The sequence below is a fragment of the Raphanus sativus genome, chromosome 9 (genome assembly GCF_000801105.2).
Source record: "Raphanus sativus cultivar WK10039 chromosome 9, ASM80110v3, whole genome shotgun sequence".
NCBI classification, from domain to species: Eukaryota; Viridiplantae; Streptophyta; class Magnoliopsida; order Brassicales; family Brassicaceae; genus Raphanus; species Raphanus sativus.
In genome coordinates this window covers 29,584,483-29,597,560 of record NC_079519.1, presented here as the reverse complement: position 1 = coordinate 29,597,560, position 13,078 = coordinate 29,584,483, and the positions used below count along the sequence as shown (strand labels likewise).

Sequence of the window (13,078 nt, the reverse complement as noted above, 5' to 3'; positions counted from 1 at the left end):
AAATTTATTAATTGCATGATTAAAAATAAAGATACAACAAAAGAAAAGTTTTAAAATGTATAAGTTTAAAAACTATAAGTTTTTCAATTTCAATTTTAAAAAAAATTATAAGCTATAAGCTAAAGAATTTTTATTAGTTTTTCTTATCTTATGTATAAGTTTATCTTCTTAAAACTATAAGTTTCATTTAATATGGTTTCTATAAGTTTTATGGATCATGGTTAGAGTTAAAAAAATACTAATCAGGTTTATGGATCATGGTTAGAATTTAAAAAAAAATACTAATCATGTTTGTGAATCATGGTTAAAGTTAACAAAAGTCAGCATAAAGTTTAAAAAAAAAGTCATCAGCTTTCCCGAACCAATCCCATTATGCCAGCACATTAAGGACTTGGTCCTTCTTCTCCTTAATTAAGGATTCATTCTTAGCTTTCCTTTATTTTTTTAATGTTTTTTTAATCCTAAAGTGCTAAGGATCAAACCTAAGGATTAGCTAAAATCCTGTGTTGCAACATGCTCTAACCTTTCAATATTTTTTATAAGTTAGTCATTTTAAATTAATTTATACTCAGCTATAACAACATTTTTATTAAAGCTGTGCAATATTTTATATGATGCAGTTCTCTTCTTTAAATTTCGTTGGATTCATCACCTACATCAACATTATTACAGTTAATATTTAAACATTTCAATATTTTATATTAATTAAGTATTATCATATAATTTGTTAAATAATAAGTGTACATTTTAGTCTCGATTGGGTGCATAGGTTCCTAACAAGTTAACAACATTATGTGACCCTTACCTTTTGTCACGTGCTGGACCTCACTAGACACTACTGTTTCCACTCAAATCCCCCAATATTACATTACATACACAGTTAGAAATACATGTGAATGTCTATATGAAACTCGGCATATTGCAGTTTTAAGTTTTATCGGAAAATTTATGTGATTAATATATACCATCTGAAAACAGATGTATTTTGGACAATATTTTTGATTAGTTGAAATAGGTACAATAACAATTTAAATTAAAACTGAAAAGTATATTATGCATGTGTTTTCATTTTTCTCATACAGACGCCTAGTTTTTTTTTTCTTGAAACATTATTGTAAGTTGTAACTGTGAAGTAGATAACATTGGCATTATTTCCATTAAAAAATACAAGGTGGTCAACACTCAACAACATATTATCATCTTATATTGAAAAGAGCATTTGACAAGAGGCCTTCTAAGGATGTGAAAAGAAAAACAAGGCTTTCTAAGCTAGAAAAAAATGTTTACAACCCACCAAAACAGGTAGTATAATTCGACCCGGCCCACTTTTGTTTTTAATCCTCGCCTAAGATAATCAAAGCTCATTGATTGACCAGTAATAAATAATATGCATGGATTATCCATAACAACAAAAATATTTTATTTATTTATATTAAAACAAGTGCAAAAATATCCTGGCACCACAAGTTTTCTGAAAACAAAGTTTATTTGTTTATCTAAACCTACCAAAAATAAAACAAGTGTCAAATAAACAAATACAAGAGCCACTAAAACCTCGCCACGTACCAAAAACCCTTGTCAACACACAGTTCATGAACAGAGTAACCTCTCTCTCTCTCTCGGTCTCGATTTCTGATTTCTCACTGTACGACCAAAACGATCACCACACACACATAAAAGAACAGGCAAACTGATTGAACTTCTGCTGAAGACTTCGAAACCATGTCTTGTCTGGGTAGGATCTTGTCTGTTTCCTACCCACCTGATCCGTACGGCTCCCGTTTTTCAGTGTCGAAGCTGTCTTCACTTAGGCCAAATCGAAGGCTGAGATGGCGTTTCACGGCCTTGGACTCAGACTCTTCCTCTCTCGATTCTGACTCCTCCGACAAATTCGCTGCCGGGTAATCCTTTAAATCGATGTTTTTGGTCTGCCCACGAGAGTTGAATCCGTAAAGCTACAGACTTTGGAGTTCAATCGCTCTGTTCTGTTCTGTTCTATGAGCTCGTTGAAGTTTCTATTATTTGGTTCTGTATTTTAACGAGATGAGATCAGATTAGGTCTTTATATGAATGTTCTGTTCTGTTCTGTTCTGTTCTATGAGCTCGTTGAAGTTTCTATTTTTTGGAATATGATCGTTTTAAAGTTTCTAAATTTGTTTAATTTTGGTGCAGCTTTTGTATTATTGAAGGACCTGAAACAGTACAGGACTTTGCTAAAATGCAATTACAAGAGATTCAAGATAACATTAGAAGCCGTCGAAACAAGATCTTCTTGCACATGGAAGAGGTTTTATATTAGTTTCTTTGAAGTGGGAAGCCTTTAGTTTCTAAAACTGTCTTCCTCCTTTGTTTAACTAACTGTAAATATTAGGTACGGAGGCTGAGAATACAACAAAGGATTAGAAACACAGAGCTTGGAATCGTAGACGAAGAGCAAGAACACGAGTTACCTAACTTCCCGTCCTTTATCCCATTCTTACCTCCATTGGTAAAGTATTAAAACAGTTTCTTTAAAGGGTATTGTGTGTTTTGTATTTTATCATAAACACATTTTCATTTTGCTGCTAGACTGCTGCCAATTTGAGAGTGTATTACGCAACTTGCTTCTCACTCATCGCTGGGATCATCCTATTTGGTGGCCTACTAGCTCCTACTGTAAGCCCCTTTGCTTCAAGATTAGCATATACTCCCTCTTTTTCGAAAAGATCCATGTATTAAAAGAAAAATGTATTATTTAATGGTAAATTATAAACTTCAAAAAGATAATTATGTTTATTAAAATTTATTGGTTAAAGTTGTGGAAAATCGTTAATAACAAAAAAATAATTAATTCATAATCAGTATTTAATGTGTTGTGAAAAAATTTAATACTCCCTCACTTTCATAATAAGTGTCATTCTGAGCTTATTTTCTTGTTACACAAAGAGTGTCACTTTACAATTCCAATGTAAATTATACTAACTTTCAGCTGAAAATTAATTGCAAACTGCATTGATTTTATAAATAATTTTATTTATCTAAAATACTATTGGTCAAAAAGGTATAATTAATTACAACTTACATATATTTCAACAACTTTCTTAATCTGTGTGAAAAATGTCACAACGACACTCTTTAAAAAACGGAGAGAGTACGTGTTTAAGTTTTTTCTTTTTTTTTATCAAAAAAGAAAAGAAAAGTTTAAACTCATATTTTTTTGAAACCGAGGGAGTATGAGTATTACTTTTTATTTATGTAATATAATAGTTTTAATTTGTAACTTCTGCAGCTAGAGCTGAAGCTAGGTATAGGAGGCACATCATATAAAGATTTCATTCAAAGCCTTCATCTACCTATGCAACTGAGGTTTAATAACATCTCTCTATATATATATGCATGTTGCGGCTCTATAGAAAAAGATGCTTTAACTCTTCTTGTGTGTGTTTCTCACTTGAATGATGACCAGTCAAGTAGACCCAATAGTAGCGTCCTTCTCCGGAGGAGCTGTTGGTGTGATCTCAGCTTTGATGGTAGTTGAAGTCAACAACGTGAAGCAGCAAGAGCACAAGAGATGCAAATACTGTCTAGGAACTGGTTATTAATGCTTCTTCCCACTCTGCTTGTGTGTTCATAAAGAGATTTAGATTTTTTTTTGGTTTTTTTAATAACTTTTCTTTATGTAATAACGCAGGGTATCTAGCATGTGCTCGTTGCTCTAGCACAGGTGCTCTTATTGTAGCTGAACCGGTCTCAGCTATTGCTGGAGGGAATCATTCTGTGTCAACATCCAAAACCGAAAGATGTTCAAACTGTTCTGGTGCTGGAAAGGTATATATAACCATAAAACCTAAAGGCCCAAAGGCCAAAAACCAAAGATGTGGATGATAAGTTGTGTATGTGTTTGTTATTGTTCAGGTGATGTGTCCGACATGTCTGTGCACAGGGATGGCTATGGCTAGCGAGCACGACCCTCGTATCGATCCTTTCCTTTGATTCCACTTCTCCAAGAAATCTATTTGTCCTTGTAACTTAAACATTGTATGTACTGATGGAATAATGAGAACCGTATCCTTTCATCTGTATATACACACAAAATGAAGTTGTTATATAATTGTTATTAGATAAACACTCTCCATATACTACTTAGTAGCTTTTTGAGTAATACTTTTTACTGATTCTTCAACTTACTGATGTTAACATTGTTACTCCTTCAAGCTTTTACTTCCATGGAAACTTCATTAAAACTCATATGAAATGGTTTGGTTCAGTAGGGCATAACCAAATTATACAATTCAAAGGAGACACAACAAGTCTTATGTCCAAACACAGTTAGCCCCAAGGAAGGAAGAACCGGACATTTATTTGAAGAAAAAAACACAAGTCCCTTAGTGCCCATTTTCACAGCAATTCTCTGAGCTCTCAACTATATCTTTGATGAACTTAATGAAAGAGCAGAGTCCACCGAAGAAGTTATGATCAATTACACCGTTACCATCAAGAACATGCGCGAAATCCACCAGCTTCACTCGCGCCCTCCTCCTCCTCTCATCACCACCCGATTCATTCTCGTAAACCATCAAGATCGAGCAAGAGTTGAAATGGTAAAGCGTCTGCGTCTCAAACCAAGCCTTGAGCTCCAGCAACTGCGCCAAGATCCCGTTAGTACCTCCGTAAACTTCTGACGCAAATGCACAGTCTGGTACCACCGAGTTCTCAGCAAGCGGGTTCGACGACACAAACTTCCTCAGAGCCGTTCTAGCACCATCAACCTTGTAGGCCAGAACAACCCTCTTGTCCGGTCTCCAGAACCCGGACTCCAGGTGGTCGAAAACCTTCAAACCCGAAACCCTAAACCCCAAAGAAACCGTGGTGGTCTCTCTATCTTTCTTTATACACTTGTCGAAATACTCTTCCGACACATCAGGGTACCACGTCCTGGACCCGATCTTGACATCCATAACAGAAGGCTTCGCGTAGCCGGAGACAACGTCTTCGAGAGCCAAATGCGGAAGCTTTCCTGATCCGTTAGATGCTTCCACCAGCTGAACGCCGTGGTACGCAGGGAAGTAGCCACGGATATGGTCGGGAACGTTCTTGTTGGAGGAGAAGGACTCGTAGAACTTAGCCTCGTTTTCGCCGCGCGCGTCGCCTTGAAGCGGCTTGTAGAATCTGCCTCGGTCGTCTACGAGGGGACCTAGCTTCCCATCTTTGGCGATGTGACCGGCTACTTGGTGTTCAGGGACCTTGAGCATCTTTTTCTGCAACACTGGAGAATAAACAAGAGAGGACTTGTAAAAGTTTCTCAGCCTTTTGGTTTAATCAGAAGGAGGGAAACACATATAAAGCAAACGCAGAGTCAAGATACGGCGTCGTTTTAGAGAGATCATCGTTTCATATATATAACAGAGTTCCTCGAGTTCATCGAAGAAGAAAGAGAAAATGAAACAAACACATAATCACACGATCATAAATAAATTGAAATCTTTTAAAAGTGAAAAAAGCGTATCGAAAAGTTAAGAACTTTCGATTAAAATATGCACTGAATCGGAAAAGTACGATCTTTTGTTAATCGAGTAGGTGCAAGACGAAGAACATCATCAATGCTTAAGAGATTGATCGAAAGAACATTGAGGAAGAAAACATTACCAAAGAAATCTCCACGGAGAGAGAGAAGAGAATCAAACAATGAATGAGCAAAGACGGAACATCAAGTTGTGTGTGGTTGTAATGAAAAAAAAAAATGCTAAGCTATCTTTGTCGGGAAGACAAATTAATAACTGAATCAATTCTCTTTTTGCAAATGGTGTAAATACTAAACCGGGTCTTAGAGAACCGGTTTGTATTTCTTTTTTGTAATTGTTGGAATCAAAAATGCTATCGCTGTCTTGTCGGGAATACGAATAAGCTGAATCAATTCGTTTATGCAAATGGTCGGCATATTAAACCGGACTCGTAATGAGACAATTAATCAAAACCGGGTTTTAAACCAAACCGGTTTGATTTTTTTAAATTATTTGGTAACCAGTTTGAGCATATATATAGGACTCCTCCGAAGAAGATCTTTACAAATTTGCCGTCATCTTTTACCTCCGGGTGACGAAATTAGGTAGGGGTGGGCATTTTACCCGATACCCGAACCCGTACCCGAACCCGACCGAAAAACCCGAACCGAAACCGAACCGAAGTAGCAAAATACCCGAACGGATATTGAATTAAGAGAGATTGGATATCCGAACCCGAACGGGTAATACCCGAACCCGAATGGATATCCGAAGATAACCGAACATATGTATACTTAGGTCTATATTCCTAGTTTACTTCTTTAATTTTATTCAAAATGTTTATTTTTATTATGCACATAGTTCAAAATTAGATAATTTACATATAATTGGAAAAAAGTGAAATTTTTACTCATTTAAAATGCATGTCAAGATTTTTATTTCATTCATTAATAAAAGTTACATCCAAAATTTAAAAATAATAATCAATTTATTATCTTTTATTTGTAAAATGTTATCTTCAAATTTATTAATCATTCGATTGTCAGAAAATAAAAAAATCAGTTAAGTGAAATTTATATTTTTTAAATACAAAAAAACTTGAGAAATGAAAATTTAATATTTTTTCCAAAATCTAAATATCCGAAAACCCGACCCGAAATACCCGAACCCGAACTAAAAATACCCGAACCCGACCCGAAGTAAAGAAATACCCGAACGGGTATTACACTCCTATACCGAAATACCCGAAAATCCGAAATACCCGATCCGAACCCGAACGGGTACCCGAACGCCCACCCCTAAAATTAGGGTTTAGGTGATGATTTCTAATTCGACTGTCTTCTTTGTGATTATCGTTCTTGTTCAATCATCCATGGTTCTGTTAAAAACCCTGACTTTAGAGCTCATTGTGCTTAAATGTATCTTCTTGGGTTCTAGGTTTTTATAAAAACCCTAACTTTAGAGCTCACTGTACTTAAATGTTATCTTCTTTGTATTCCTCCAGAATCTGTTAAGCTCTGCTGATAACGAAGCAAATGGGTCGTTTCAAAAACGTAAGTAAAAACACGTCTCTGTGTTGAGTTTCTTTACCATACAAAGTGATAATGTTATTGACTGTGTGTTTTGGGTGATGATATATTAGAATAAGAAGGGTAGGGTCAATGTGAAGCCTATTGTGATGAAGAAGAACAACAACAATCAAGCCAACGTTGATCACGTGACCGGCGACAAGATCCCAAAAAGCTTCGTCTTTTCGAGGACGAAGCTTCCCGCCTCTGTCAAACAGCTTCAGATTTGAGGAAGCTCATGCTTCCCTACACTGCTCTCAGTCTCAAGGTAAAAGTGTTGTTTTAAATAGAGGGTTGTGATTTGAGTGACACCATTGCTGATGATCCAAATGTTGTTTACCTTTCGCCAGGAGAAGAAGAGGAACACTTTGAGAGACTTTTTGAATGTATCAGGACCAATGGGTGTTACTCATTTCCTTATGCTGAAGAAAACAGCCTCTGCTTTGTCTCTAAGAGTAGCGAGATCACCTCAGGGTCCTACTCTGACGTTCAAGATTCATCAGTATTCGTTAGCTTCGGATATAGCTAAGTCTCAGCTTCGGCCTAGATGTCCTCCTGATCTTTTCAAAATCCCCCCTTTGGTAAAATCAATCTTTATCTCTCTCTCTCTCTCTCTCTTACTCCCTCCCTGTTTGGTTTCATGCTAACACACTGAGAAGTGTTGTCTTGGTTTTTAGATTGTACTTTATGGATTTGACCCTCAGGAGCCGCATCTGTTGCTAGCTACCAAAATGTTTCGGAAAATATTCCCAGATCTTGATGTCGACACAGTAAGTTTGTTTGTGCTTTTTTTTTTAAATTACTAAGCTTGTTACTTTCAGCTTATTTGATTGTGAAATAATATTTGTGTCAGATCAAGCTCTCCACGTGTCAGAGATTAGTACTCATGAACTACAACAAAGACACGAAACTCATTGATTTCCGGCATTATTCCCTAAGGCTTCAGCCTGTAGGGGTGTCTCGAAGGCTCAGAAAGTTTGTGGAGAAGCATGAGGTTCCTGATCTTAGGAATCTTCAGGATGTTAGTGACTTTCTCACCAAGTAAGGATCTCATTTTGATTCCTCAACGTGAAAATGAATCATTTTTTATTGTTTGGTGGGGTCTTTATATTTTTTTTCAGGGCTGGGTATGGATCAGAGAGCGAAGGAGATGAGGAAGCGGCGACGGTGACACTGTCATCTGATCTAGGCAGAGTGAACAGGGGGTCCACAAAGAGTGCGGTGAAACTGCAAGAGATTGGACCGAGGATGACTATGCAGCTAGTTAAAGTGGAGGAAGGGTTGTGTTCGGGAGAAATCATGTTTGATGAATCTGGTAGATGCTCATCTTATCACCCCACATTGAGTATTTTTTTTTTTTTCAAAATGTTGTCTACCACATGACGAATCAACTGATTTTTGTGTTGTTTACATCGGTTTGTTTCAGAAAATGTGGATGAAACTACAGCCAAGAAGACGCAAAATGAAGATGAAGATGAAGATGAAGATGAAGAGGGTGAGGAAGGTAGTGAAGAAGAAGGTGAGGAGGGTAGTGAAGAAGACATGGATGAAGAAGATGTTGAAGATTAAGAGACTTTAGATATAGCAAATTTTTGTTCTATTATAATTGTGTGTTATTAGTCACTCCTCTATAACTATGTGCGTCTTTAGATGAGACTTTGAGTTAAAGCAAGTTTTCTTCTTTGAATCTCTTAAATAGACATGTATTGTCTGGTTAAATATACACGGTTAGACTTGATCGTTTAAAACAATTTCTGCGACCGCTTCACATTTGGGGGCAATGAACAAACAAAACTAATAAATAGAATGATGCTGAAGAGGTCCAACGACAATAGTTACAACTTTTGCAAACTACAAACTTACAATTTCCCAAGTGTGTAAAGATGGGATGATGCTGCGTTGAATGTTCTCAGACAAGATGAATGAGCGAGTTAAGTGAACACTGAACAGTCTATTCAACTCGAATGAGTCTACAATATCAATCAAAAGTTTCCTCTCCAATTTAGTGGAAAAGTAAACGAACAAAGACAAGTTTTCAGCGATGAGCGATAACAGTTTGTCCAAAACATTACCATAATTCTCTATCTTAATATGCTACAGCAGAAAACACAAATAAAATCAAAAACAACATTTAGAAGAAAAAAAATCTTAATCTTTCTTTTCAAACAGCTTTGCTTCTCATTCTAAAACACCTTTTTTTCTTCTAATTATCACGTCTCGGTTGCCTTTTGCGGGGAGCAGCGGTTTCTTCCTTCTTCTCTGACTCATCTCCACTCTTTGAACTCTCTCCTACTTCTGGTTTCTTCTTCTTCTCCACAGTTGCCGCCGGCGCCACCTGTAACAAACCCTTTTTTTTTAGCTTCTTCACTTGCTTACATATTAAAAATGCCATGAAAGTTACAGAGGCAATATTACCTTTTTGCCACCGAAGATAAGCTTGATGAAGAGCGAGAAGAATACTACGACAATGGAGACTAGGACACCAATGGTTAAGTTTGGTTGTTCCTCGGCTTTCTCAATCAGTTCCTACAAAAACGACACCATTTTCAAAATCTCTTTTTGGTCTGAGTCATCCTCATAAGTCATAACATGCAAAACATGGTTTAAATGAAGGAGAGCTTACCGTGATCTTAGACTTGTATGCACTTAGGAAAGATAGGTCTGCAACCTTGTTCAACAGATCGAACACTACCTTCTGCAAAACATCATTCACATATGTAACTATTTATACCATAAAGCCATATGTGTATAATTCTGTTGGAAAATCAGTTATTACCTGGTAGCTCTTGAGACCATCTGCAGATTCAGCAGCCTTCTCTTCCGCCTGTTGTTTCTCTTTCTCAACATCGAACTTAGGCTTCCACGTCGTCTGTCTGTAACTCTCAGCGACCTTCTCGTCTTTCGCTATCAAAATGTTGTCAAACAGGATACCGTCTTGCATTGTCCAGATCTCAATACCGATGGCTGCAATGGGCTCGTAATCAGGTCTGTCTAGCTCGAAGTAGTCAGGGTTAGGGATGTCTCTGGGCTTCCAGATTCCCTTGTAAGCAGGGTTATCTATCATAGGCGCACTCCACTTGCCCTTGTAAGCAGGGTTCTTCTTCATCGGTCTCTTCCATTCACCGCATCCTGGTGCTGACTCGCACTTGGGGTTGTCAATCTTTGGAGCCTCCCACATACCATCTTCCTCATCGTCCCAGTCTTCGGGTTTGGTCGCCTCTGGGTCGTCAACCTCTTCAGGCTCATCATCTAACCATCCTTCCGGTTTCTCAGCTTCCTCGTCTTCGATCTCCATGGGCGCTTCCTCGTCCCAGTCCTCAGGCTTCACGGCGTTAGGATCAGGAATCTTGGCTCTCTCATCCCAGTCTTCTGGTTTCTTGTCTTCAGGGTCAGGGATGGTCTTGTCAGGGATCAAAGCAGGCTCAAAGTCCTCTCCAGAGAGTAAGTTTGCCTTCTTCTTCTCCTCTCCATCAACCAAAATTCTAACCTCGTTGTCTGGCTTCAAGATGGCGGTGTAGACATGGGAAAGCTTGTCATAAGGAACAGAGGGAGGGAACTTGAGATGATGCTCAACGTACTCCCCGCTCTTGGGGTTCTTGTGCTTCAAGATGAAATGAACTTTGTTCGTAGCTCCACACTTGTCAGGCCCAAACATGATAGAGTAAGGAGACTCACTATCAAATCCCTCAGGTGTCCATCCAGCTTCCTGAGGACGGAGGTACTTCAAGTAAGCACCACCACACTCGAGCCCTTCCTGGAAACGAACCTCGTACTGAAGAACAATCGTTCCTTCCTTGAGGTTAAGCGGCTCGTCAAGAACCTTCACTATACCGTACTTACGAGCCTTCTCGCTCACGAGAAGTCCGTAATCATCATGTCCCTCACTCTTCTCATGCTTCCACACACCTGAAAAACGGATAAATTAGTCTTAACAAAGAAGCTTCTATGCAAAAATGGGAGAATCATCAACAGCAAGAGCAAGATTCAAGTGTTAACCACACAAAACAATAACATGCATGCTCTAATGCCTTGAGCAAATCAGTCTATAAAGAGCAAAGCTATTGCATTATAAGATCAACCATTCAACATCATAACGTGAGATGATGAATTATACTACTACTAAGCAAGATTTGATTCATCTACATGATGAGTGCAACACATTACAACTCAGATTGATTCAAAATTTCGCATCAACATTCTCAGATTCGACTCCTCTATATGTACAGATAATTCAAATTCCTAACCAATACGCAGATCGGAACAACAACACAGTGAGAGTGTACAGATCTACAACAATACCTTCGTAATCGCCATTCTTCGAAACGATCCAGCGACCATCAAACGCCTCGTCGAACGATTCATACAACACCTGAACAATTAAAAAAAAACGAAAACTCAGATCTAAATCTTCAGATCTATAAACCGAGAAAAACCGAAATTTACCGTTTGATCGTCGTCACAGTAGCAAAGCTTCTGGAGCGAAACGAAAACTAAGATAAGCAAAACGGCGGAGAATAGCTGCCGGTCTCTCATCATCGGGAATCTTAACGGTTGTTCACCGGAGAGTGAATCGGAGAGAGAGTATAGAGAGGATGTGATTTTCCGGAGAGTTATGAGTTTCTATGAATAATTTATATATTCAATCCCGTAGAGTCTGTTGAGTGTGTCAATCTGTTGTTTCAACCAATGAAATGGTTCGCCACGCGATGGTGACCAATTATAAGGCGCCACGTCGATTAAAATGAGCTCGCTTACGTGCGTAGTTACACGTGCACGTTACGGCTAGTTTAAGATAGTTATTGGGCTGGGCCTACTAAAGAACCTAAGAGTCTCGGAGAGTTTCTTCTAACTCTGTCTGTATATGCAATTCAAAATTTTCTAATCAGCAGCCTATTAAATTGGACTTTTGTTTAGTAGTTTAATTTTGTTTATGTTTACTTATCTATTACAAACTATGAAAATTATTTGGTCGTCAATTCTACTACCTCGTAGGAGTTCACTTCTCTGCTTTGTGTATATTAATCACTTTTTTGTATTAATCACTTATTCATCAGTTCATTATAAGAGCTATTCCCCCCACAAAAAGATAGCTAGAGGTCTTTTCTTCCCATTCACTTGCCTGGTCGTTATGTTGCTCTTACCAATCTCGCCATACATAAAATTTGCACGTCACATAGTTCACGAGAATTGAGCTTGTCCACTTCATTGTTTCTCCATGCATAAAACATAACGTACATCATTCTCTCTACATAACGTTCAGTTATTTTAATACTAAACGTCATTTACTATTGCTACTATTAGTTTTCGTGAGGCTTAACTTTCGAACAGAAAATGGGTGTATTCCCTGGGTTTGGTAGCTGGATCAATCAGAACAGTCAACAGCCTCTTAAAGTCAGCTTCATATCCATCAATCATAGGACCCGATGATGTCAAATATAAATACAAAAACACATTATCTCGTTTTAAGTTTCTTTTTGTCCAAGATAACTCAGACTTAAGATACTACTTTGTAAAATATTTTCTTCATTTATATGATATTTAGCAAAACATATATAAACACATTTCATTCTGTTTGTTGTACGTAGGCAGAGGCCAAGAGATCTGAAAATGTGGACTCAGAGGAAGACGATTTTAAATATCCTGATAAGATCTATTTTGATCTAAATGACGAGCAGAAGCAACTAGATCTTTGGCATGAAGCAGAGAAGAAGCATCCATGGCATAATGCATCTCCTAAGATCAAGGTATAATATAAATATCACCCCACACAAAATACAATACCCATATCGTTTTTTCTTTCGCCTTGGTAGAATCAAGAACAAAGATCCTGAAAAAAATCTTATGTTTTTGATGTTTGAAGGTGACACATGAAAATGGTTTTTACCATATGAACATAGAAATGACCGTAGGGCTGCATCCAGAATTGCTCTACGGCTATTTGATTGATCCAGGAAGTGGTACATTTCACGATTTGCGCAAACGGCGCCAACTTATGGTTTCTTTTCTAATCATTAAAAAAAAAATCAATGT

General features: G+C 37.6%; 4 protein-coding genes and 1 pseudogene across 4 annotated transcripts in view; 3 read left to right on the top strand and 2 right to left on the bottom strand.

Moving 5' to 3' along the window:
• Window positions 1-1,550: 1,550 nt before the first annotated feature.
• Window positions 1,551-4,105, top strand: LOC108834298 (protein ORANGE, chloroplastic; the record flags this gene model as incomplete). Its single annotated transcript, XM_056994657.1, is given in 8 exon segments — window positions 1,551-1,901; window positions 2,173-2,287; window positions 2,372-2,488; window positions 2,569-2,655; window positions 3,269-3,345; window positions 3,446-3,573; window positions 3,671-3,807; window positions 3,895-4,105. Coding segments are annotated over 8 exon segments (918 nt in total). The 3' UTR covers window positions 3,973-4,105.
• A 90-nt stretch (window positions 4,106-4,195) lies between these two features.
• Window positions 4,196-5,782, bottom strand: LOC108834296 (inositol polyphosphate multikinase beta). The gene is made up of 2 exons (XM_018607640.2): window positions 5,626-5,782; window positions 4,196-5,245 (listed from the first exon to the last, which is right to left on the bottom strand). The coding sequence occupies exon 2, from the start codon at window positions 5,229-5,231 to the stop codon at window positions 4,365-4,367; it is 867 nt and encodes a 288-aa protein (XP_018463142.1). The 5' UTR covers window positions 5,232-5,245; window positions 5,626-5,782; the 3' UTR covers window positions 4,196-4,364.
• A 1,061-nt stretch (window positions 5,783-6,843) lies between these two features.
• Window positions 6,844-9,018, top strand: LOC130499915 (peter Pan-like protein; annotated as a pseudogene).
• Window positions 9,019-9,026: 8 nt separating this feature from the next.
• On the bottom strand, window positions 9,027-11,663 carry LOC108828066 (calnexin homolog 1). Its single transcript, XM_018601622.2, has 6 exons — window positions 11,492-11,663; window positions 11,348-11,417; window positions 9,825-10,954; window positions 9,672-9,743; window positions 9,464-9,574; window positions 9,027-9,383 (listed from the first exon to the last, which is right to left on the bottom strand). The coding sequence occupies exons 1-6, from the start codon at window positions 11,582-11,584 to the stop codon at window positions 9,252-9,254; spliced, it is 1,608 nt and encodes a 535-aa protein (XP_018457124.1). The 5' UTR covers window positions 11,585-11,663; the 3' UTR covers window positions 9,027-9,251.
• A 643-nt stretch (window positions 11,664-12,306) lies between these two features.
• Window positions 12,307-13,078, top strand: part of LOC130500207 (uncharacterized) — a 1,809-nt gene continuing 1,037 nt past the window's right edge. The window contains exons 1-3 of the mRNA XM_056994968.1: window positions 12,307-12,439; window positions 12,634-12,792; window positions 12,909-13,043. Coding sequence (XP_056850948.1) covers window positions 12,380-12,439; window positions 12,634-12,792; window positions 12,909-13,043 — 354 coding nt within the window. The 5' untranslated portion in view covers window positions 12,307-12,379. The remainder of the gene's footprint in view (window positions 12,440-12,633; window positions 12,793-12,908; window positions 13,044-13,078) is intronic.

Bases quoted from the DNA above. Each gene is read 5' to 3' on its own strand.
- LOC108834296 (XM_018607640.2), bottom strand. From the start codon at position 5,231: ATGCTCAAGGTCCCTGAACACCAAGTAGCCGGTCACATCGCCAAAGAT.
- LOC108828066 (XM_018601622.2), bottom strand. From the start codon at position 11,584: ATGATGAGAGACCGGCAGCTATTCTCCGCCGTTTTGCTTATCTTAGTT. The intron at 10,955-11,347 runs GTATTGTTGTAG...TCCGTTTTTCAG, and splicing joins GAAGAATGGCGATTACGAAG to GTGTGTGGAAGCATGAGAAG. The intron at 9,744-9,824 runs GTAATAACTGAT...GATGTTTTGCAG, and splicing joins ATGGTCTCAAGAGCTACCAG to AAGGTAGTGTTCGATCTGTT.